The sequence below is a fragment of the Lipotes vexillifer genome, unplaced genomic scaffold, assembly GCF_000442215.2.
Source record: "Lipotes vexillifer unplaced genomic scaffold, Lipotes_vexillifer_v1.1 scaffold24, whole genome shotgun sequence".
Classification (NCBI taxonomy): domain Eukaryota; kingdom Metazoa; phylum Chordata; class Mammalia; order Artiodactyla; family Lipotidae; genus Lipotes; species Lipotes vexillifer.
In genome coordinates this window covers 3,329,774-3,356,518 of record NW_006782914.1, presented here as the reverse complement: position 1 = coordinate 3,356,518, position 26,745 = coordinate 3,329,774, and the positions used below count along the sequence as shown (strand labels likewise).

At 34.8% G+C, this 26,745-nt stretch overlaps 1 protein-coding gene across 3 annotated transcripts in view; it reads right to left on the bottom strand.

Moving 5' to 3' along the window:
* The window catches only part of MYEF2 (myelin expression factor 2), a 33,077-nt gene extending 6,405 nt beyond the window's left edge, over positions 1-26,672 (bottom strand). The window contains exons 1-16 of one of the 3 annotated variants that reach the window (XM_007455561.1): positions 26,402-26,616; positions 21,072-21,280; positions 19,790-19,842; positions 18,560-18,567; positions 18,362-18,455; positions 14,143-14,334; positions 13,294-13,447; positions 12,706-12,755; positions 12,523-12,586; positions 7,229-7,330; positions 5,659-5,709; positions 5,300-5,368; positions 4,896-4,994; positions 4,524-4,595; positions 2,557-2,765; positions 2,426-2,477 (exon numbers count right to left, since the gene is read on the bottom strand). In XM_007455561.1, the coding sequence (XP_007455623.1) occupies positions 2,426-2,477; positions 2,557-2,765; positions 4,524-4,595; positions 4,896-4,994; positions 5,300-5,368; positions 5,659-5,709; positions 7,229-7,330; positions 12,523-12,586; positions 12,706-12,755; positions 13,294-13,447; positions 14,143-14,334; positions 18,362-18,455; positions 18,560-18,567; positions 19,790-19,842; positions 21,072-21,280; positions 26,402-26,562 (1,639 nt within the window). In that variant the 5' untranslated portion in view covers positions 26,563-26,616. Of the gene's footprint in view, positions 1-2,425; positions 2,478-2,556; positions 2,766-4,523; positions 4,596-4,895; positions 4,995-5,299; positions 5,369-5,658; positions 5,710-7,228; positions 7,331-12,522; positions 12,587-12,705; positions 12,756-13,293; positions 13,448-14,142; positions 14,335-18,361; positions 18,456-18,559; positions 18,568-19,789; positions 19,843-21,071; positions 21,281-26,401 lie in introns of all 3 variants that reach the window. The other 2 variants (XM_007455559.1, XM_007455560.1) reach the window with 2 other exon arrangements.
* Positions 26,673-26,745: the final 73 nt, after the last annotated feature.

Sequence of the window (26,745 nt, the reverse complement as noted above, 5' to 3'; positions counted from 1 at the left end):
CACAAAAAAAAAAAAAAAAAAAAAAAAAGCCAAAAAGCCAAAAACTGACTTCTACTGTGAAAAGGGGCACTACTGGCTTGGAGCAGGTTAAAAGGAAACTTTCCATTCTAAGAAAGAAAAGCTAAGATTTGAAAATAAATAAAGTGATGTGGCAGAAAAATAGATGGTTCAGTTCATACAAGCCAGATAATTTCCATAGTTGTCAATAGCTGGACACTTAATTCTATAAATTATTACTGTAACTTATCTTCCTTTCCATCAATGTAAGTTCAACGTTAAAAACAGGAAGATGGTAGGAAATTATTTAGTATGGTATTACCTTAATATAAATCTGAAAGTCAAAAGCTTTTACAATTAGAATTGAGAAAACAAAACCAAAAAGCATTACTCTCATGATATAATACAGACTGATCAAAAAGGGACATAAAAACAGAGCTAAAATAACAGAGTTAAGCACTGTATTTTATTGGCTAAAATGCTGTACAGATTTTTTAAATGTAGATTTGGGGACTAGTTTTTCCTTTTAAAAAATGTTTTTGAATTGTTGATGTCCTTCTGTCAAAACAATGCCAGCAACAAGTATAGAAGCCCACCAAAAGACCTCAAATTTGCTGCAAGCCTTGCTCATATCTAAACTTGAAAGGAAATCTGCCTACGTACAAGGAAACAGTCAACTCAGTTTTGGTCACATTTTCACTAATGTCATTTGTTTGCCCCACTTTGTTCTTTATTTTGTTTCATTTCTACTTTTTAAAATAAAGTCATATGTCATCTGGAGATTCTTTTTCACTGAAACTACAACTGCAGGGATTATCTATACTTGCTGCCACCGCTCCTCATTTGATGTATCTCACTAAGGTTGTAATATGCTCGTTTCCCCTGTAGCCTATGAGATTCATGGCTAGATGCTGCTTACTCATCCTGGTAGATCTCCTTACTCCTACAAAGACTACCAACACCTCAAAACAACTTGATAATTCTGCTTTCTCTTAGTAGCAACTATTTACTAGTTGACTTTTTTACAACAACTCTTTTATCAAGAAAAATTATCTTTCTCTTCTTTGAATAAAATGCAAATAAATATAAATAAAAAGATGATCAACAAAAAGGAGCCACTAGAACATTGTAGACAGATCCACACTGTATGTTCTTTGAGGGCAGGGGTAATATCTTACTTTCTTCCCCTTTCTAATCCTAATGATGAGCAGACTACCAAAAATACAATATTTATAGATTTACTTAATAAATAACCAAATAAATGAATGAAGATCTTTTCAGAATGCTTAACTCATTCATAACATTTAATAAACTCCTACTATACGTGCAGAGGCAACGAAATGTGCTAGAATAAACAGATGATGGTTCTTGCTCTCAAGAGCCTCCATCTGGGAGGGAAGAAAACATGTGAACAGATGACCACAAGAAAGTTACGTATAAAGTACTCTGAGAACACATTAGAGAACAGTTTCCAGAAGGATCACTTTGATCCCTTGTGACAGTGGCTACAAAGGTTACTTTTGTGGGAGAACACTAAACTTATCCCCTTCATGATCTCCAGAAATTAAAGATATATTCCAAATACTCTTAACTTTCCATTAACTCTCAAAGGTTGAATGTACCACTTTTACTTAGCTATTTTTCATCATTATATCCCACCGACATAGTTGTACTATTAATAATTATACTCTCTGGGTTACCATGCAATAGCAAAAAAATACTAGCAGGGAATCTGTTACTTTGTTCTACTCACACTAAATCTCTCATCATTACAAAAAAAAAAGGCCCTCTTTTAAAAGTAATAAGCCACCTAATTATCTACAGACCTAATGAACGTATTAGTCATATACGTAGTATCATTATAGCCAAGAACAGTTTATAAAAGGAACAGAAGGGCCACCAGAATGTACCTGTCTAAGGCATTCTAGGCAGTGGGTTCTACGCTATCAGCTAAGTTTCCTTTATTGTATAGGTGACAGAGTGCGCAGAACGGGTCTCATCTATTAACTCCATATCACTTGGATGTCAGCATTTCATTGGGTCATGTTGACAAAGCACTGTACTACATTATAAACAGAGAAATACATATACCATTCGTTAGTATTTCCCACATAAAAAACATCCTTTTAAACTCAAGCAATGATGATATAGTAACCATTTAAAAATCAGGTAATAAAATAAGCCCTTTCTTTATCCACAGGAGACAATGACAGACTCTACTCTAAATCTTGTTATTTAGTAGTAATTTGCACTACTGTAGGTCAGAGGATAGCAAAATAATTCATTTCTTTGAAGTGGAATTAAACCTGTCATACTACCCAGGAATAAGCATCTGGACAGGTAAAGGTCTAAGCAGTATTTAAAAGTTTAAAATCAATTTTTCCTCCATAATCCATATCAATGTATCTACAGTCATTGGCATACTTACCACACTGACTGAATTTCTCTTTTAGTTTCTGCCAAGTCAAGTCAAAAGGCAGCTAGAATGAAAAAAGGTATTAGTAACAGATATACAAGGAAAATAATAATTTTAAGTATACTTTACATTTAGCTGCTTACATTTCTGACAAATATCTGGTTGCCTTTGGAGCCTATTCTGTCTCTCATTCCGCTTCCCATAGGACCTGATAAAAATCCTCGATCCATATCGATGCTCCTTTCCAGTATAGCTCCTATACCTGGTCCCACTCTATCAAAGCTGGAACTCATCCGATCCAGTCCCATCCCCATTCCTCCAGTCACACTGTTCATGCCACCCATTCCACCACCTGGATTTTCAAGAAGGGAAGGGAGGATTTGGGAGTTTGGTGTTTTTGTTTTAAAAACAGAAGGAAAAGGAGAAGGAAGAGGAAGAAGGAGAGAAAGAGGAGGGAGAGAATCATTTTTGAGAAAGAAAGAGAAAAATTAATTCATTTATGTAATTTAGACAATATATAAACAAAATTATTTTTATACACACAATATAACAATCTTCCAAGGAACAGATTTTAATTTTGTATATATTCAGTTAGTTGAATGTTAATGGCTAACTGAATCTGTTCATACTATTATACATATACATTTCTAAAAAATTACATTCTGATCATAAAACATAAGTTATACACATTTTCTATCAATGACTTTATTCATTAATGTTATAGTAGTTTGTATCCTCGTTTTTATCTTTTAATAATACCAAGCTTAGTAATTGTTAGAACAAAGACATATGGGGTAAATTCAAATAATTACAACTATAACATATCAACTGTTGCTCTCATACTGCCCTACATAATATTCTTTTCCTAGCTTACCTTTCACCTCAGTATCTTGTTCTGTATACAATTGCTCTTTTCATATCAATTCAATTTTCAATAACTACAGAAAAAGCTAACTTTTAGTCTCTCTGTTATACAGAACTTGTGGAGATAACAACAAAAACTGGAATCACACTCCTCTAGCCAGAGCTTAAAAATCTAGCTTGTAGCTCGTACCCACTTGATTCTTATACATTGAGTCCCCTTTAACTATTCCAATCCTACTCTTTCTCAATCGCATCCTTTTTTCTCGTACCTAATATCCCCATTCTAAAAATTAACATCACCCTCAAATTGGCTTTCTGTGAATAACAAATATAAAATTAGGGGAACAGAAGTATAAACACTGAGGTGAAAAAGGAAGGTAGGGAAGTTATGATTAACAGGAAAATGGCCAAGGCTGAAAAGATGATGAAAAGAAGGAATAAAATGAGAAGCAAGGTACAATGGAAGTAAGTATCTTCAGCTGACAAGATTTTTTTAACTCACTCTTAGAAGAGTTCAAGTAGACTTTGTTTCCTATTTGTGAGATTTCAATCAATTAAAGGAAGTCGGTAACTATGGAGAGCTCACATAGACATGGTTCAGTAAGCAACATGGGTCAAAAACTAAGCCTTGTGTTAAGGGTTAATATAAAGCCTAAAATGTAGTAGTGGAAACAGAGGGAAGAAATTTGGCATTCCCCAGTTTTGCAACAATAGTACTCTTGATTCTATCAAAGAAAAGGTTTAAGAAGCAAGGAAATAAGCATTTCTTTTAACCTTGCCCTCAACCTCAGGAGGTCTCCAGAAGTGTTAGATCTGAGGTGATTCACCTGTGTTTACCAAAAGACACAATTTTTTTTCACAGATGAAATAAGCTAGTCGCCAACAGCAGTTATAGAGAATAAGGAAAGAAACAGAGTTGGTGCTAAAGCTAATGTTGTTCGTGACATATGATCAGAAAAAGCCCCAGATTCTTTAGTTGGAATAAAGGTTCTTGAATTGGGTGACAGTTAACACATATTCTGGTGGTAGTTTAGAAATGTCAAAGAAGTAAAATTCAAAGTTAGTTAAGAAATTTCCAACAGTGATAGAACAGTAAAGCTCAATAAATATCAAAGTTTCTCTAAATTATGACAAGTCATATTAACATACAAGAACAAAGTATTACAATACTACAATAACTACTCTTGCAAAGTTTTTTGCAAGTATTCAAATATTACTGTAAAATTCTAGTAAAATTTAAACCTACTTATTCCAGATCCTACTGGACCCATGTTAGAAGCTCCTATTCTTCCTGCAAACCCTCCAATCATTGCACTGCCTAAACAAGGATGGAAAGATAATATACTAATTAATTTAAATAATCATACTTTAAAATTCCCAAGGTATTATGCTCTCAGAAGATGTACAATAACTGAAAAGTACAAAGTCGTCTACAAATAGGGCTCAAATATGTAAGACACTGAAAAAGAGCTAGTACATTAAAACATCTGAAGTATTTTTCTTTAAGTAATAAATTGCACGAAACATTATAAATTTCTAATTTTTCATACAAAAAAAGACAGCCAAACTTTGAAAAATACAACCTGCGAAAAGAAAAGAAGTAAACAGCCAGCCCTACCAAGTCTACCAAAGGAATCTCCAAAGCCTCGATTTATTCCAATATCACCACGTCCAAAATCTCTCTCCATGCTACTAGTCATCGCACCACGGTATAGCTCTGAAAAGATTATGCAACAAATTAACCCTTTTTCAAGTATTATCAATAAACAATAATCCATTTAGGAACTTACTGAAACTAAATTGTAATGACAGCAAAAGTCACAATACAAGAAGTCCATGATTTACCCAACCTACTTCACATGCCACAGATATCCCAGTCCTGCTCTGCCTGTCCCTATCCCCTGGTGCCCATACATCCTCTGAAAACATCTACAGTATCCATTCCTAAGTTATGGGGGGACATTTTTAATAATGGGGAAAATGAAATGTAGTATACATATCCCACTATATACATTTACCTACCTCCCATTCGACCAACTCCTCCAAATCCTCCCATGCTACTCATTGCTTCCAGACCACCAAACCCAATTCCTATGAAATAAAGGTTAAGTTTGAGATCTGTCAGTTATATAGCTGAAAGGTACATTTTGTAAATATTAAGTCTCATCAGTAAGCTCTTCATCCACCCTACCTTGTGCAACTGCTTCTTATCACCTTCCATAACCCTTATGTATGTACCAGGCTCAATTTCTGCTAGCAGCCTTTAGGACGTGAGCCAACAATAAACCATGACTTTTGTTTCCCCTGGAATTCTCAACATAGTTTCTAACTTACTAAACATGGTGATGGGTACATACAAGAAAACAAATGCTTATACATACCTCCTCCAATTCTATTCATTCCTCCAAAACCTGGACCATCCATTCCCATACCTCAAATAAAATACACAGTATGTACTTTCAGTAAATCTTATTTTAATGACTAAAGAATGACATAATGCAACACAGCAAAATAGATACCAATGTCACAGTCACAGTGGAATACTAGAGAAGCAGCAGGGCATAGATGGGATGGTTTCAAGGGCTATGCCACAGCAGGTGTCTAATCATGAGTCTTCAAAAAGGCCTCTTTGAATATTTATTAGACAAGAAAACAAAATTCACTGGTCATACTCACATTCAGTTAGAGAATATCTAGGACTAGGTAATCGTTCATTTTTTTTTCAGCTCAGACACACAAATATCACTACAGCAGATTGAGAGATCAGGTCAGAAAGTAAGGACTCCTTTAAACATGGTAGCTAAGGGAGCAGTAAAAAATGAAAGAATAAAAATAGTATGTGTTTAGGAGGGTAGAGGGCCTAAGAGTAAGGGAGAAGATTTCCATCTGTTTAGACCATAATGATTACCATAACTACCCTCACAATTTAAAATGTAACTATAGCATCTCAACAAAAATAGAAACCAGATAGCATTAATTAGTCCATCAATTAAAACAGCAATTCTCAAAATATGGTCTAAGGACCTCTGAGGGTTCAATAGGTCAAAACTCCTTCATTATCCAAATAACACTAAGATATTGACTGTTTTACTCTCATTTTCTCATGAGTATAAGGTGGAATTTTCCAGAAACTACATGATCGATGACACTGTAGCAAACTGAATGCAAAAGCAGATAGAAGAGCATGACTGTCTTGCGTTAAGCCAAACATTAAAGAGATGTCCAAAAAGGTGAAATAATATCACTCTTTTCACTAATTTTTGTACTGGAAAATACAATTTATTTTCTTAAAAATTACATTTATTTTAACACATAATGGGTTTATCATTGTTATCTTAAATAAATATGTAAATTTTTAAAAATTTCTAAGTTTTAATTTCAAATACAGTAAATATTAACAAATATAACCACATAAACAAAAGCACTTTGGGGTCCTCAACAAATTTTAAGAGTATAAAAGGGTTCTGAAGCCAAAAAGTTTAAAAATCAATCTTCAAACATAAACTGTACGTTAGTCTACGTGAATAGCCAAACAGCTACCTGAAAAGCTACCCTCCCAACTAGATATTCAAATTTAAATTGCTGATATGGTAGTATTTCAGCCATTCCACAAATACTGTATATCCATGATACACAAGGAACAGACTATGTTGAATATTCTCCTTCTACCTTAAAGACAATTCAAAATCTAAAAGGCTAAAGGCTAGCTAAAAGTGCTAAAAGGCTAGCTGTAACGTGGCTGCCCTCAGAGGAACCCTCCTGACCTTTTGTTCAACCTCTTTCACGTTCTCTGCTCTCAAAGGTTTCATTCCTTTTTCAGACTAAAGTAACATCTTAAATATTCAACTATAAACTACAGTCCTTTAAATATTATTACAAACTAGTAAATATAAGCTTTACAATGTAGCAAATGCATCATTTAAAAAGAAATAATAAAGTTAGAATACTCACCACTTGGACCTAAATTTCCCATTACACCACCTATGTTCAACTGGCTGGCACTAATAGGCTGTCCACCTGGACCAAGTCCCATTCCAATGCCTCCAAGACCACCTAAAACACAAATAAGAATATCATTACCAACTCATATATGATCAACTAACTGGCACTGAAAATTTTTTTAAAGCTATATGCCTGTAGTAGTATTTCTAAAATTTTGCAAATTTGTAAATAAGTGCACCAGTTCTTGTTTCCATTGGAATGCAGCACATTGAAGCCTCACTATAATATCATTTACTAATGAGAAGTGTTTTATGAAGCAGATCCATCTTATATCCCAGTTAAAGGCATACTGAAAAAGAGTAATGCAATACCAAGAGGATTTTGAACCACCTTATAAATGACATACATATCTGAAAATAAGAATCTTGCTTGAATCTGCAGACCCTCTTAGAACCTAGGAATTACTTTTCAGATGGTTCAAATCAAACGAAAAAGTCAACAAACATGAAAACATTGAATAAAGCAAACATTATAGTACCTAGTTTTATCACTGACATAAATATTTATATAAACAAATATATTTATTTTTATATGGTATTTTAATTTATTTATATACTATGGTATACAGTGTTTTTACATCTATTACTCACAGATGAGGTAATTTTTGAGACCGTTAAGTTACTTGTACAATGCCATTTAACTACGTGATTAAGCTAAGACTAGAATTCAAGTTTTCTGTCTCTAAATCCAGTATTCTTTTTACTTTCTCTCTTAAACTAAGTTCACTGAAAAGAGACTGTAAGAAGACAATCTGATGACTTAAAGACAGTGGGAACTGTTTTATTCTAAATCTGAGTTTGACTTAAAAGTTCTTGCTGGTCAATGTAGCAATTAGTAAGTGGTAAGGGCTGAGAAAACCATATACTATATATATATTTTTAAAAAGAGTACAGAAGCATGTCGTGTTAATTTGGAGAAAGATCAATGTGACCTGGTAAAAGAAATATCTTTTTTAGCTCAGTCCCTAAAAATGGTTCAAAGCAATAGCACACTTCACTATCAACAATGCTCATGTCTACACCTAAAACTCTTATTTTCATCTCTGATATCATTCTTCACTAAAAGGAACCAGGCCTCTTTGAAAGTAGGCCAATCTCATGTCTTTGAACAAGAAAAATCTTCATGGATCTGGGAAATCCCATTCTCACCAGAAAGTAACAGCAGAGGCATAGGAAATGAGAGGTCCCCACTTACCAAGTTGTAATAATTTGAGAAAAAGAAGTGGGGGGGTGTTGGGGAGAAAGGCAAAAAATAGGGAGGTTAATAATGATTAACTTAACTAAAACAACAAACTGATTCTGTTAAAGTCTATGAGTTCATATTACATCTCAATAGAAAAGAGTACATAAAACCATAAATCTTAAAAAGAACAGATACAAAAGTACAAATGTAATTTTTAAATCTAAATAAATTGAAAAGTACTAACAGTGGAAAATAAATCAAAAGCCCCTACTTTATAAAACCAGGATATTAAAAGATGACACCCTGAGTGATAAGGAAGGGCAGGAAAGGACTGCCCTACTTCAAAGACATGTAAGCTGAGAATTTTAAAAAACTGAATTCTCAATTGTGAAAGCCCAATAAACAGTAATCCACATCCACACTGTAGTAAAACTGCATGCCAAAGATAAAGATCTTAAAATCAGCTACATGAAGAGCACAGCTTATCTATAAAGAAAGGACAGTTCAACTGATAGCTGACTCAATAGCAAATATAGAAGCCAGCAGACTGGAATATTTTTAAAGTGTTGAGAGAAAAAAAGTACCTTAAACTATATAACCAGTGAAACTATCTTTGAAGACATTTATAGACAAACCAAAATTAAGAGAATTTACTAACAACAGATACTCATTGAAAGAGCTTTTAAAATATATGCTTCAGGGGGAAAAAATAGTGCCAGGGCCTGTGAAAGCAGATGATAAGTAATAATAATGCCTAATTTGTGGGACTGGAAGCAAAGCAATATATAACTAAAACATTGAGCAATAATAGCATATAATTCAGTAGGAAAGTGATCAGAATTAGAACATTCAAAGGTCATTCTACTATTGAGAATAACTATATTAACTTCAGACTTTATATAGACATATTAAAATATCCAGGATAACCAGCAAAAGAGAAAGATAGGAGAAAAATAAATATAAACATTTGTAAAACACAGAAAAATAAAACACAAAATAAGATTATGGGAATTAATCTAAATAAATCTACAAATGTGAATAAACAAAACAAAGCTGTTGTATCTCCATTACTATTAGACAAATGACTTAAAGGTAGTTACTGAGTTATGAAATCACTCTATAATGATAAAATCTTGATTCACTAAGAAAATATATCAGTTCTAAACCTACATGCACCTACTGAATTAGTTTCAAAATAGTTCAAGTAAAAACAAGAAAAAATATGCAAATTCACCATTATAGCAGGGGATTTTACCATAAACTTATCTCAGTAATTGATAGCACAAGCAGACAAAATTACTAGCAGAGATATAATTTAAATGATTAACAAACTTGGTTTAATGGACATATACAGAACAGTATACTGCACACCTGAAGTATTTATTAAAATGTATCATATATTAGGCCACAATGCAAAGTCCAAATTAATTAATTGATTCCAAGGAATCACAGAGACCATCTTCTATGACCACACTGCTAAGTTAGAAGTTAGTAAGAAAAAAGTATACATTTGGAAATTCAAAAATATATGACTTAGGAAGAAATCATAATGGCAATTTAATAAAAATTAAATCACAATAAAGACACTCTATAGCAAAACTTGTATACAGTGGCCAAATTTATAGTCATAGCTACTTGTATTAAAAAAGAGGCTGCAAATTAGTGAAGTACACATTCAACTTAAGGAGTTAGGACACAAATAAGAGACTAAACCCAAAGAAATAGAGAAGGAAATAAAACTAAGAGAATAAATTAAAATATAAAAAATGGAATTCACTTCTTTGAAAGCACTAATAAAACTGACAAATCTCTAAGAAAAACTGACTAAGAGGGCTTCCCTGGTGGCACAGTGGTTAAGAATCCGCCTGCCAACGTAGGGGACACGGCCTCGAGCCCTGGGCCGGGAAGATCCCACGTGCTGCGGAGCAACGAAGTCCGTGCACCACAACTACTGGGCCTGTGCTCTAGAGCCCGCGAGCCACAACTACTGAGCCCACGCACCACAACTACTGAAGCCTGCACGCCTATAGCCTGTGCTCTGCAACAAGAGAAGACACGGCAATGAGAAGCCCACGCACCGCAACGAAGAGTAGCCCCCCCTGCTCACCGCAACTAGAGAAAGCCCACGCGCAGCAGCGAAGACCCAATGCAGCAAAAAATAAATAAAATAAATTAAAAAAAAAAAAAAAGAAAAAAGAGAAATTGCAAATCACTGGAATTTAAAAAAGAACTATAGATGTGGCAAAAATTTAGAGAGACTATTTTATGCCAATAAATCTGAAGATGAGGAAAAACGGTAAAATTCTCAGAAAAGTAGAAATTACCACAATTGAGTCAAGAAGCAATAGGAAATATGAACAATAGTTAAAAATCTTCCCACAAACAATACAACAAGGCCAGACAGTTTTACAAATAATTTCTAGCAAACATTGAGAACATATTATTCTAAGAGGAAAAGAACAAAACACTCCTCAACTTAGTATTGTTTCTAATAACAGAAAATTAGAATAACCTAAAAAATATATATGTAAAATGTGGTATTAGCAGTTAAAATAAAGGAACTACAGCTACAATCTATCAACATAAATGAATCACAGAAACAATGTTAAACCCAAACCAGCAAGTTGCAGAATAACAGGCACAATATAATTTCACTCACACCAAATTTTAAATCCAACAAAACAATTTCATATAATGTTTATGGATGTATAAATGTGTGATCAAATTATTAAAACCTAAATGATAAACACTGTATTCATAAGTTGTTTCCTCTAGGTAAGGTATCTAGTGGGAGGTGGTAGGGGAGAAGAATCTTTATCTGTAAAATTTTATTTTAAAGAAAAATCACCTAAAACAAATATGGTCTACACAGCTACACGAGTGATTTTATATTTGTCTGTATATTTTTTGTTGTTGTTTTTTTGTTTTTTGTTTTGTTCTTTTGGCGATACGCGGGCCTCTCACTGTTGTGGCCTCTCCCTTTGCGGAGCACAGGCTCCAGACGCGCAGGCTCAGCGGCCATGGCTCACGGGCCCAGCCGCTCCGCGGCATGTGGGATCTTCCTGGACTGGGGCACAAACCCGTGTCCCCTGCATCAGCAGGCAGACTCCCAACCAATGCGCCACCAGGGAAGCCCTGTCTGTATATTTTAAATATTTTATGGAAAAAAAAAAAAATTTCAATAATAACCAGAGAAAATACAACAAAAAGTAAGGACACGAGGTAGTATTTACTGAGTGCTTACATTATGCCAGAACTGTTCTAAGTGCTTTACATATACTATATATTAATTCATGTAATACTCATGCCAACCCCATGAAGTAGGCATTATCAAGCATCCTCATTTTGAACATGGGGTATTGAGACACAGGTGTTAAGTATACCATATTGCTGTTTTATAATCCTTTGGAAAACAATTTGATAATACTGATCAATGAGCATACCTGAAAACCTGTAAATCTACATCAAGATATCTATCTTAAGGAAATAACCAAAAACATACTAAAGCTTTGTATACAAAAAGAAAGAAAAACAAAAAACTCTGTTGGTGATTAAAGGGAAAATGTTAAAATACCTAAAATATACATAACAGTGAAATAGTTATGGAGCATCCATACGATAGGTTATTAATAGCCAATAAACTTTGGAAAGAATTTTTAACATAGAATAATGTTTTTGTTAAACAAAAAAATAGAAAATTATTTATATGGTAGTTCTCAACTGTGTAAAAATATACACCTAGAAGGAAAGACTGGAAGGAAATGCACAAAAATATTATAATGGAGGTTACTTATGGGTGGTAAAATCACAATGATTTTTCCCCCCTCACATATGAGCTTAACAAAATTTTTAGTATATACTGCTTTTATAATCAGGAAAAACTACAAAAAGAAAGAAAAGTGTCTGTCACATATAATCAATTATGCCAAACTAGCTCCATAACTCCAAACACCAAACTGTGGGCAACTTGGGAAGTAGGCACAAAAATAAAGTTTTGCTTAGCATATAATGAAATTGAAAAAGAATAGTCTGTATTACTTCTAATAATAGCTTTTACTTACGTGGTAATTGTGGTGTTTTACTATCATGTGAACGGTAGTCTTCATGAGGGACAGACTTGTCATCCTAATTGCAAAAAAGTTTATTATATGGTTAATATATAATTAAAAAGATCTGTAACACAGAAGAGAGCAGATAAAACATTTGAAGAGGTTGGAGAGTTGAAGTGATATACAGGAACTCACCATTTTCACATGCATAGGTCTATCAAACAAAAACTGCCCATTGAACATAGCTGTTGGTTCAGTCAAGGAAAGCCAGTTAGGCAACTATGAAATTGTACTTGAACACAAACACATTTTTAATAATCATATTTAGCATCAGACTATCTCTAATATTTTAAAAAACATCCTTAGTATTTTACTTATTTGTATTAGTCTCTTCCGCATACTCAAAAATCTTCAGTTCTTTGCTTTATAGTTTTATTTTATAAATATCTTTAATTCAACCACTGCAAAAAGAAAATTAACAAGGCTTCATTTAAAGCAACTGTATTAATGTACAATGAATTACATTACTGTCAACAGCATGTATACAATTAGTTGTGGTAGGAAGAGAAAGTAGAAAAAAGTTCATACCAGGCCTATACGATATGGCTAATTCAAGTTTTAAGAGTGACTTTAGTATTTGGACATAGTAAAGGTTTTATGTGCTGGAGACCAAATTCTAATACATATTTCTAAGCCAGGCAACCTTAAATTCCATAATCCCCACAAAACGGTATCAAACTTCTTCAACCTTATTAAGTAATGCTAAAGTGTAAATCAGGATACAAATTGCTTGAACTGCTTCAATTGCTTGTTCAAAAGTGACTGTGCCCATTCCTCTGCTCTTGCCATCTTTGTCTTCTTTAATATCTGCCCGCTTTACAGTTCCAGCTATGCTGAACACTTCCTTTAGCTTCTTCCAACCAACTTTGAAGTCAAGCTTAATATAAAATTGTATAAAGTTACACACCTATTAACTCCTCTCCCCACTTATAAATAATACAAATCTTTTCTAAACTCTCAAAAATATAAAGAACTATAATTCTTGTTAAACAGTATATCAATAGTATTCACGTAGAAACATCTTAAATTATTAAAGATCGGTTAAGCTACATCTACATTTTTCCTTACCCTTATTTTTTTTAGTTCCCAAAACAGTCTCTCAGAGCTGCTCAATCCTGTTTTGTACATTTGAAACTTTCATATCTATTTTTACTGACAGAAATTCAGATTTTGGAAAGTATGGGTGATATCACTGACTTCCAAAAGCTTAGAACAAATGACAAACCAACTACAACATGCACATTCACAAATATCAAATATCAAAGCTAAAGGAAGAAATCCATTTACCAATATGAACAAAAATCACATATAATGTAAGTACATAATTTCAAGAACTGCTTAAGTGTTTATAAATTCCACAGTTCTGTTTTAAAAAATCCTAAATACTTGTATTTACACTCTGACCTTATATTTATGGACTTAAATTGGGTTTGAGTTTACAATTACTGTTTTGCTTAGTTAAAAACAAGCCAAATGTTCTATAAACCTATGACCCATTCATCTAATTAAATAATCTCATGATTAGAACTAAATAGCTGAATGGCAAATTTTTAGAGTAAAGCTTAAACTTACATTAGCAACAAAAATTGTGGAACCAAGTCTACCAGCCTGCAAATTACTGATAACCTCAGGAGGAATGTTTGGATTATTGAGAATGGAAGGTGGTAAATTCATCAATCCCGATCCCATGTCGGGTACATGTCCTCCTGGAAATGATCCTCCTGTTCGTTGCAGTGCCCTACGAGCATTTTCTCCATCAGGATCCTATAACACACAGTGAATGTTAAATGCCACCAGATACATCAGTAAGTCTATATCACTAAAATAACAACTTCAAATTCTACAGCAGCTATCCCAACTGGCTCAAATTAGTGGCCCTCTTGAAGAGTGAGCTTTTTTCTCATCCAGAGAATTCAGTCCCATAAAAACCTGTGGATAGACAAGAGATTTCAGTCTCCAGGGATGTCAATTAAATACCTCTTTCCAATCACTAAAGTCACTTAAGAACTTGAAATTAGTTTAATTTTGCCCTCATACAGGTATACAAGTATATGGCACATACACATAAATCCACATAACTCAAAGAGGAACAAAATACTTACTGTGACTCTTATTCTCACCACTATATGCCCAATGTAATGACAAATTCATACTAACTTAAAGCTTTCAACAGAAGAACAGCCTGTTATAAAACCCAGGAATACTGGGGAGGAGGGGAACTGTTATAATGTGTAAATTTCATTCCTGAACAAAATATAATTATCCACTTTCCAACCTCTTTCCATCCTCAACAATGATTATGATCTGAGATGGAGGGAGAAGGGAGATAAAGAAAGGCATGAAGAACGGTACTAAACATTGTTTGGTTTTTGTTTTTGTTTTCTTTAGTTCATTGACTTTTAAGAGAAATATGCTGCCTTTAAACAAAGCAAAAAAGGCAAGCTTAAACATACTTCTCACTCATCTCAGTAAGTAGAGTACAAAAAACAAACAAAAACCACATAAACACACAGATAGACTATCATCTGCAATACCAAATGATTATGATATATGTAACCATCAACTCTACTCTGCTGGCCTCCATCTGGGAATACTAATAAAAAGAAAGTTGGATGACTTTAATAAATTTTCTAGGAAGGCTGGAAAATAGAAAGTGAAGTGAATGTAAGAATAAAGGTATTCTGGCATCCAATGTATTCCATCACCATGAAGAAATAAAAAGAAATACAAAAGCAAAGAAATTAATATTTTGAAAAATGCTATAATACTCTTTAAGTTAATAAATAAATGCTTCAGGTCTAACGTTTCAAAATCTCGCACAAATACAAAACTTAGAATAGTGGTTACCTATGGGGGAAGGAGGAGGACATAGCAGGGAAGATGCTTCATGAACCATTACGATAGTCAGATTGTTTGTCCTTCACATCTTAACATTAATAAAACATATTGTTATATTTTGATTTTTTAGGTATGATATATATATAAACATATATACACACAAAAATATAAAGACACATATAAAACATATATAAAATACAAATTATGTAAAACCACCTGCTATATAGCATGATTTTTATTCTTCTTTTCTCCTTAGATGTCAGCCTGCCAGTCACTGCCTGCTACTGCTATGAGAGGGCCTATAATAAGTTTATAACTGCTACTAAACCTCACTTAATTAAATTAAAAAATGCAATTCTATTATCTGTTAATGAACATTGGAAATATACTTTTCCCTAGACTTGAACTAGTATTTCTCAGCACTGACCCCAGCCACCCATGTGAAAATCAGATAATTCCAAGAAAGGGACCTTTAGAGATATTAATCTGAAAAAGTTAACTGAATAAAGAACACCTCATCATTTAGCCAGGCCAAACTCAACCATTTTTCTATTTAGGAAGTAAAAAATGGGAGTATCCTATATCAACTTGGATCACATAACTCTATTATAGGGTCTCTGAAATATTACTAAGGATCTACAATGTGTTAAAACTTAAAAGAACACAAACAATATGGGCTTGGCCTTTAGCATCCAATAAACTTTTTTCTCCAGTTAAAAAAAGACACAGAATCTATAATACTTGTCTTTCCCCCCCCCCCCACACTGTGAGCCTCGTGGGATCTTAGTTCCCTGACTAGGAACTGAACCCCAGCCCTCGGCAGTGAGACCACAGAGTCCTAACCACTGGACCGCCAGGAAATTCCATATAACACTGGTCATTTGAAGAGGAATAGGAAACATCATAAAAAAGCAAGTCCTAATTCTCAAAGTAATAATTTCCCAAATGGTGGCTGTTCTACAAATGTCACCCTTATGGGAAATTATTAGGGTATCAGCACATTTCTGGAAAACTGGTCCTGGCTTACGCATAAAAATTACCAAATAAATGGCTGGCACAGATTACAACAGTCTAAACTTTCTCTACCAATTTTCTACATCTCAGTCAAAATATTTAAAAAGAAAAAAAAAAAAAAAGAAAGGAAAGAATAAGCCCCTAGGCTCAAATAGAATTAGAGAAATTCAGAAGCTGACTCCAATAAAGGGATATGGGATACCTGTATTTGTTGACAGCATGGCCTTTAATTTTAAACTATTATCACCTCATATCCAGGAACAAGAGACCAAGGACCAGTAACACTCCCACCTTGGGCAGGAATAACAACAATCAAAATTATTATTACAGGGACTTCCCTGGTGGCACAGTGATTAAGAATCCATCTGCTAATGCAGGGGACACAGGTTTGAGCCGTGGTCCAGGAAGATCCCACATGCCGCAGAGCAACTAAGCCGGTGCGCCACAACTACTGAGCCTGTGCGCTACAGCCTGCGAGCCACAACTACTGAGCCCAAGTGCCACAACAACTGAAGCCCGTGCGTCTAGAGCCTGTGCTCCGCAACAAGAGAAGCCTCTGCAATAAGAAGCCCGTGCACTGCAATGAAGAGAACCCCCCGCTCACCGCAACTAGAGAAAGCCCACGCAAAGCAACAAAAACCCAATGCAGCCAAAATAAATTAATTAATTTTTTTAAAGTTAAAAAGAATTATTATTACAGCTAACATTTATTATGTAGTTACAATATTTTCAGCACTGTGCTAAGTGCTTTATATAATTATAACAAATATGTAACATTTATTGTTTTACATATATTAACTCTTTGAGTCCTCATAACACTATCAGATAGATTCTAGTATCATACCCATTTTAGTGATAAGAAAACAGAGGTTAAGTAATTTGCCCTGGGTCAGATTCTTTGATGCCAGAGCCTGAGTTTTTTTAATCCTCATAAATGTATCTCCATTTAATCCTCATAAAAACCCTAACTAGGTAAGTATTATCTGTATACTATTATAATTACTAAGGTTTAGAGAATAACTCAACTAAGTCACACAGCTTGAAAGTGATAGAGCTGGGACTCAAACCAATACCATACTAAATTAAATTGTGACTGACAGTACTGCTCTACAATGATTTGTATCCATGTTGGTGGAAACTCTTCAGGGTCCCAAAGTTACATCCTCTATCATTTTTTACTATAGACTTTAGCAAGAATATACACATACGTGGTCTGTGATCAACTATTCAGTAAGATCAACAATATGAACTAAACAAAGACATGAAAATGACTTCTATTCAAGCTAATCATTTCCAAGGTAAATCACACCTAACTGTAAACAGTTTTTCATGTATCTTCTGATCATTCTTTTGTCAACATATTTATACACTGTTTCATACAACGGGAACATCTCCACTTTAGGGGTTTCCAAGTTCCAGTTATAAATTTCACTAACCGATGTATAACTTTTCTTAAATTTTAATCTGGCATAGTTTAAGGTTAATTTTATTAAAAGTGAATATCAATTTTATTCAAATCCATAAGGTATTTGCATTATTAAGCAAACTTTAATTATCAACTAGAATATCTACAATATTTCTTAAATCTAATAACACAGTCTAAAAACTGAAAATGTTTATACCAAGTATAAACTTGGTATAAAAAAGTCAGCACCTTAAGTTTGCCATCTTTAAATTTCTGTGTCTTGTAATTTTTTTAAAATCATACACCCCTGCTTATAATAACTTGGAACAAATCATATACATAGGTTACTGCTTAAGGGCAAATAGGAAATCATGTACAAGCAAAACTATCATCAATTATATAATGCTTTAGTAAGCATCTACCCTTTAAAAAAAATGCTGTAATCAGATAAATAACCTTACTAGATGAAAATCCAAACAGGACATGTCCTTCTAATTCAAATGTTTAAATTATTCCAAATATAAGAAATCTTACCTCTTTGATATTCAAGGGTCTTCCGCTAAGATCATATTTGTTCATAGTTTCTAGTGCTTTCTTGACAAATTCTTCATCTTTGAATTCAACCACACTTAATGGGGAAAAAATTTATAGGAAATGTTTATGTACTAAGATTTTTTTTCCAATCATAAGTTTAAATTTGACTTAAGATACTTAAAAAAAGAAAATTCTTACCCACAACCCTATATCCAGGTAGATTTGTCAATATATGCAAAAGAAAAAAAGTTCTGGATCAGGAGACGAAGTTAATGGCAGATTCTAACATTTAAGTCATTAAAAATCAATAATACAATCATTCTTTGTCTTTTAGACCTCCAGAATGTAACAGGCATGTCACCACAAATTTTCTGTAAATTTTTAGATCTATCTATTTAAGATTGTAGAATCTAGCATCTAACAAGCTTGGAGCACATTTTTACTTTTAGATGACTCTTCTTAAAAAACTAAAGTAATGTCATCCCACAAATTCAATCAAAAGTAACTCAAGGAAGTAACTGAAGGCTCTCAAATACCTATCTTTACATTGTTACAAATATTTTTGAAAGATATATGGTACACAAATAGTTTTTAATGTAAAATTTTCTATTTTATTAAAATCAAAATAGGAAATATTAATCTAATGTTAAAGTTCTCAAAACTGGCTGCACACAATTTAATAACATCCAGTTGTAAGTATATTAAAAAAAAAACTATGCTAAAGAAACAAATTGGTAGAATCATTTTTTTATATAATTCCTTGTCAATATTACTGTTCAAAGTGCCATTTGAATGTGACGACAAAGTTTTTATTTCTCATGCACCCAAGCGGTTTTTGCTAGTATAATTAAACATTGTTAAAAAGCTTTCCATTATATTCTTCAATATATTGCTTTCTTGCTAAAAATCAAAATCTACTATCAACCAATTCCTTCTATGTCAATTTAATCATCAATGTTATTCATACCAATTGGTCAGAGCACTGCCTTTTATGTAGTCCTGCAGGCTACCAAATTAGGCTCTTCAGTGCAAGTTTCAAATGTACATTCTGAATTAACACCTTTAAGCTATAGGCCTCTCATAGAACTCTTAGGAAATATTATCAATTCAGTGATTTTTAAAATATCCTTAAAGACATCAAAACACAACAAAAAATGTCCTATATTAAAATCTATTGGCTAAGAAGCACTACCTTAGAGCATTAGAAAAGTGAATGCCCTTTATGAGCATTTACAAAACCCATCCCTTCAAGGCAGCTAGTTTGGTTTGTATAAGCGTCAGACTTGCTAGTATAAAGCCTCAAATCTTTCATAATAAAGTAAAACAAAATGAAACTTAAGTTTCCAAAAACTGGTACAAGTATTATACAAAAAGTAAACTGCTGAGGAACTTTTAAACCTCAAGCAGATGATCGCCCACAGCACTTACCCTTGATTTTCCTTCCGCATCCTTAAAGAGCTCCACGTATGTAACCTCACCAACTACATAAGACATACAAAAGGAAGATACCAAGAAACAATACATTTAAACACCAATATCTTGCTTTACTGCACACCTGTGCACAACTCTACAGAAAAGCACCTATTATTCACCAACAATCAAAACCAGACCAACATACCTCCTGTCAATGGCTATGTAAATTTAACTAATTTTCAGAAATGTACATCATCCACATTCTCTAAAAAAGCTAACAACCATATTAACCTAATTCATGCTACAGATCATATTTTGGCCAGCATGATATAGTTGGTGAACAAATGCACATATACATACAAATGGTCCCTTAACCTATCGTATTAAAAACATCAACATTAGCACTTTTCAAATAACTTTGGTCGCCTACACACAACAGCTGTTTTAAGGTGACTTTCTACCTGAATGTCTTCAATCTTGTTTGCCATCAGTAAACTAAATTTACAAGTCATGCTTCACAGCAAGCCACACACTTTCTAAATAAAGTCAATGAATAAAACCAATCAAATAGTTGTCACCTTACAACAGATACACCAATGCAAATTTTTTTTTATTTATTAGAAGAGATCAGCCTCAAAACCAAGTAAGTAGTTTGCAGGACTGTTGAAACTCAATTTTTCAAGAGATAACAAAACTAACTTTTACAAGATCAAGTATTAAAAATATTTTTCCCCAAAATCAACCATGTATATAAAATGAAGGTTTTCGGGTTATTCTGAAAACAAAACTGCAACAGCAGTAACACAATTTTAATATAGAACTGCAGAGACAGCATCATGGCATTCATGACAATGCGAACAAAATGAATTCCACAGCCAGATTCCAGACTCCACCAAGATAATAACAAAACAGCTTTTGGAAAAAAAAATAATCAGACCTTATTATTCATACGTTAACACGCTAAATATATTGCTTACCTAATGCAATAGGCCTTTAAAAATCTATAAAAACTTCAACTAGACAAAGCAATCACTTTAACAAAATTCTTGGTGGCATGCATATGCTGGTTCGCTACTACCCCACTAAAATGGCAAAAAAAAAAACCAAAAAACTTCATTTATCCATACTACTTGTAATGAAACTGTGTCAAGTGAAAGAAGAGGAAAAGATTAATTTATGTGTCAAAAAAATCAACTTTTTGAGTCTGTGTGGCTAAGAGGAATAAAAAAAAGTTTGCTTAGCTCCCTCTCATTCTATATGAAAATTATCCAACAATGGGTTTATCAAAAATAGTTACCTTTTTCTCTCATTAGATCTTTAATGGCTTGCCATTTCATGTCATATGGGATGTTGCTAATAAAAACTCTGTTACGATTTGGACCCTTCTTTTCTCCAGTGCCTGAGTTCTTGTCTTTTGAATAAGGATGAAATCTGTTGGCTTTCTTATTTCCTGTAGATTTTTCTTTTAATTCAGATTTCTCTTCCTTGACTGATTCATCATTCTCCCTGTGAATTAAAAATAATACAAAAAACAGAACAACAAAAAGAAAACCTCAGCGGGGCTTCCATAATGTAAGTCTACGTTAAATAAATATTTCATATTTATCACTTCACTTCACAAAATTCTTCCCTAAGTTAGACCTCAGCAAAGCAGCTGGAGACTCAGCCTACTGGCTTTGAAATTACCCAATGTCTTTTCAAAGCAATGATTTGGGCATATTACCAAAGTTCTCATTTAACAACCCTCCTTTTATTCTGTATTAAATAGCTGCAGCATTCAAACAAACCTAGTTTTTCCCATCATACTACTTAATAAATGTTGTTAGAACCTAACAAGAGGGTAAAATGGGTGATTTTATTCCTAGAGTATATTAAAACTTTCACCATTAATGGAGAATTAACTTTCTGGGCCTCATTCAGAACTCTACAAAAATTAATTTACAAAATGGGACACAGAAAAAGTTTCTCTCTTAAAGGTTAATGGTTTCCTCCCAGAACTTTCCTCTTCCATCGCTTTAAGAACATAATTAAAACATAATTTTATCTATATACTCCCATACGACTCTCATAATTTTTGTCTCTTCCCAAATTGGTCAACATAGAAAAATGATAAGGTATCCTATTTTCATGCCCAATATTTTCTGTGTTTTAACCTATAAACTAGGATAGCATACTTCATAGAATCATGCCATTTTTATTAGTAGTATCACCTAAAATGGTGGGATGGGATGGAGAAGGGAAGCAGTACTTAAATGCAACATGAACCAGAATTTTATAAATCTACTTTTTTTTTTTTTTTTTTTTTTTGTGGTACGCGGGCCTCTCTCACTGTTGCGGCCTCTCCCGTTGCGGAGCACAGGCTCCGGACGCGCAGGCTCAGCGGCCATGGCTCACGGGCCCAGCTGCTCCGCAGCATGTGGGATCCTCCCGGACTGGGGCACAAAACCGTGTCCCCTGCATCGGCAGGCGGACTCTCAACCACTGCGCCACCAGGCAAGCCCTATAAATCTACTTTTTAATGAGGTCCTAACTGGAAAAATATTTAATTTATAAGATTGCAATCACATTACAACTATATGATGCTATCCACCAAGCACCTATAACATGTTAAGTATACACTTAAAGCAAACCCTAAAGATAAAAATCTGGAGATACATTTTAAAAGTGCAATTTTCTTCTCAAAAATAATTTTTTTTTTTTTTTTTTTACAGAAGAAACAATAGATTTCTTTTAAGTCACTAATTACCCTAGTGAATTTAAAACTATTTAATTAAAACTTCAATTTTAAAGCAATTTTTCACAAACATATACTAAGAAAAATCTCTGGGAATGACATCCAGGAATCTAAATCTTTTAAAGCTTTCTGGATTATTCTGACAACCAATCAGGTTTCATAATCCAGGCTCTATATTATCTTCTAAGCCAAGCGACTGTGGGAATCTATACATTGCAGTGCTCCACAACACCTCTTACTGTAGTCATTTGTTCCACAATATAGTGAAGTTTTCAGACAGTTTTTCTGAGCAGGTAACAACGCAGCCATAAATATAGTATGTAAAACTCTATGAGAACAAAAACTATCTGCATTGGTGTCAGCAGCATCTAGCGTGGTAACATGTGTTTGATAAATATTAATTTTTGAATGAATAGTCAATTAAGAACCCATAGATGATGCTACTGTCTGCCAGAAAAACTGCTAAAATCAAGGAAGACACATTAGGGCCAAACATGCTTTGCTACCTCTTCAGACCTTGACAGGGACACCTTCACTATCAAACATCTTCCCTCATCAGAAACAGCATGCCTGGAAGTGGTCTTCTCAACTGTCCAACTCTAGCAAGTACCTACCTGTCTGAACAGAGTGGCACTACTATAAATGGCAGCAAGCAGTCAAAAAGCCACAGAGCACTTTTCTCTGGTTTCTGAGTACAGTAGACACAAGAACAAACCCTTCTTTTTAATCCCCCCAAAGAACCTATTTACATAATAGGCTGAATTCAATGAAGGTTTTTAAAAATAAACTAAGTCTCTGTTCAGGTGAGCAGACATCTATACAGTCCCTATCCAAACACACCTTCCCCTGCCTATTTTATTCTTAGATGAAACCAACTGTGAAAACTGAACAAAGTTCTGAATCACTCGCTATGTTCTTTTATTCTTACACGGATGCTGTAAGCTTACAACAATCTAACAATTCCATTAAGCGGTAAAGTTATTATATAGGACATGTTCTTTATTACTCAAGGGATGACCAGAGGGAGAGATTTCTTCAAGTTTTCCTCAATTAGTGGCATCTTAAAGATACTGTTAAACTGCTCATCTACAATGCATAAATTAAGATTACTATGGAAGGTAGATCAGTTTAGTTGCTAGAGGTGTGGTCTGATTATTAAGAAAGTGAACTGTAATTACTCAATTTCTGAACTCATTTCTAAGTCATAAATATACTATAGGAAAGACAGTAAAGATATATGTGAAAACTCGTAGGAAAATGATACTACATAATATCAAAATATTGGCACTATATCCAGAATTCCATGTAATAATTCCAGAACTATTCATCTAAGTAATCTCCCTTGTAATGGACTTGAAATAAAGACTGTGATGATTCTAAGTCACAAAAACATTATCTACTCTTAAGACTAAATTATGTCTACACGAATTAACATCAATTTCTGAAAAATCAGTATCCAACATCAAATGAGGACACACAGTTTCAATATGTGACTTAAAAAGCATAATGCTATGAGATCCAAAATCAAGCCCAGTTCCATTCTTCACTCCTAATATAATAAAAAATACTACTCTACTTTAAACACTACACCTTGCACCAATACTTAATATTTTATACAACCACTGTAATGTAACTCTGAATCTCCATATGCTCCAAGGTGTTACTTAGTCACACATGAATAACAAAGAGTTATAACAATACTGCTATTTTTCTTCCCATTCACTTAAGAAGAGCTAGTATACCATTTTGGCATAAAGAAAATGACTAGACCTAGGGAAACATCTTTAATTTCTTGTCAAAAGATGTGAACATGCCAAATAAATCCTCTGTACATGTGTTTCATGATCATGTAAGTTCACTTCTGCATTTCTTAAATGTTTATTGCGCCTTTTTAAATATAAGGGCTTGTGAAATACAAACAGGAGTAAGACATAGCTGTCTCTGACATAGCTGCCTCCATCCTTAATTACTATGAATTAACCTCAGTAAAAATCATCTCAGTCTTGACGACAAACAGCATTCTGTCCACTTCTAAGCAACATATATTTTAAGGCAATATTTGGTAATTTTTAATCACCTCTATGAATTCTTATCATTAAAAATATATGGTGAATCAACTCAAGGTTTATGTGTTGGGTTGTAAACTACTCCAGTTGGTGCCCAGGGTCAAAAAAAAAAAAAGGCTGTTAGACTGATGCAGGTAAATGTCCCTAGTTATTCAGTGTGAGTGACCCATGACAGACCATTATACGTTCTTAAGGAATAAGCAGTACAAGAAACCTCTGATAGTAAATTGGCTTCTTAACTGGGAAAAGAGGAAGGGAGAGAGATGAATTATAAGCAATATGAAAAGAATCTGCATTTGTATTTACTGGTAACACTGCTTCACCTTATATTTTCCTCTTCCTCAAACAGAAGTGAAAGGGATACTTTTCCCACCTCAGTCCTCTTCTGTCTAGCTAAACCTCAGTGAGACTTTAAAAGGGATTAGAGCCTTTTAGATCTAATGGAGGTTTAGATACCAGCTTTATCTGTACCAAGACTATTACACTAATCATACCCAAGTATAGCACGGCTTCTCTCCATAATTCAAGGCTGTACTTTTTGTTCAGGAGGTGACAGGCCCATATTTAGGTATAAACAAAATGCTTTTATCATTCTACTAGTTTTCATTTGTATTTATGATGCCAAATCCCTGAAAGCCCACATTTTGGCAGGCAGGGTAGAAAGTGCCTCATTCACTTTCTGGGTCTTCAGTTACTAAGTGCACCAGGTTCCACCTCTATTTTGCCTAGAAGATACTGCCTATCCTATTCAAATCCAGTTGAGAGCAAGAGTACATAACAGAGCTGGGAGACCTACCTTATCTATCTGCAGTCAACCCTTAAACAGACTGGTCCAGGTCTGTTCTTACACAGGTTCTTATACAAAAGAAAAATAAGAACATTTACCTTTCCTATTTTTGTGTGAGCCTTATGTTCACTTTCACTTTCTACTAAATTTAGTGTTTTCACTAAATTATTAACATACTTTCAACTTCAGGTTTAAAGAGCTGGGCATGTGCAAATCAAATGCCTGACTTCATATTCCCCCTATATAACAAGAACAAAGGAGAGCACAGCATTATTATGGATTCGAATCGACTACATTCTTTATCGGTACTGATGACAGCTGCAATCTTAAAAGGAGTGGGTTTTCTTCAACTAAAAAAGATCTTATTTTACCATTTTACCAAAATTAAGATCCTACCATCCCGCACTGAGTTTTTTTAAAATAGCCTGCGTGGCTGACAAACATGGGGAGGGAGTTGGGGGGGGCGGAGCAAGGCACCACGTACAGTTCCCTTTTTAAAGTACCTCTTACCAATTCAAGGGTAACAATGGATTCAGTCTCACGGCATATTACTAAACTTCCTCTTGGTATATATCAGTTAAGAAATGAATACATACTTTAGAAAACAACAGTGAACTTATAAAGCTCGGAATGAGGACGGGGAGATGGGGGGATATTCCTTTTACAAACGTCTTCGGTGGTTAAGAGAAAATGTCCGATGATGTCATCCCTAGTTACTCCCTAGTGATGAACACTAACTACTGGCCTTTAAAAGGGGGACCATTTTTCTGCAAACCGTGGCGGCCGCCGAGCTCTGCTCAAAGGTTTTCCAGCCGAAGTCAGGGAAGAAGGGGTGACTCACGGTCTTGGGCCAGAAGCAGGGGAGGAGCGCCAGACCCCAGGCCCACACCCGGGATCCCCCGCTTCGGGGCGGGCGGGGAGGGCCGGCTGCACCTGCACCTCCCGCCGCCCACGGCCCAAGGATCAGCCCTGCGTGGGGCCCCCCGGTCGACTTACCGCCCCCCCCACCTCGTCCCAGTCCCCGGAGGAAAAGACAATACATTTTAACGCCATTGGAGCTGCTGCTGTGCTGCGGCGGCTGCTTCTCCTGCTCGGGCGGGTGAGGTTCTCGCCGGGGCTCGCCCGGCGGCTCCGCTGGCTGCCGATGCGGGCTGTCGTCGCCAGCTGCCCTAAGCACCTCGGGCTTGTCGGCGTCGGCCATCCCGACGCCACGGCCTCCGCCTGCGCCGCCTGCGTTGAGGGGCTCCGAGCGCCACAATGGCGGCGGCTGGGAAAGCGGTAACGGATCCCGATTTGAAAAGGCCCCGAGCGCTCAGTTGCCCGGATCTCGCGAGAACCGGTCGGGGCTTGGAGACTTGGAGACGGTGTGAGCTGACGGGGGGAG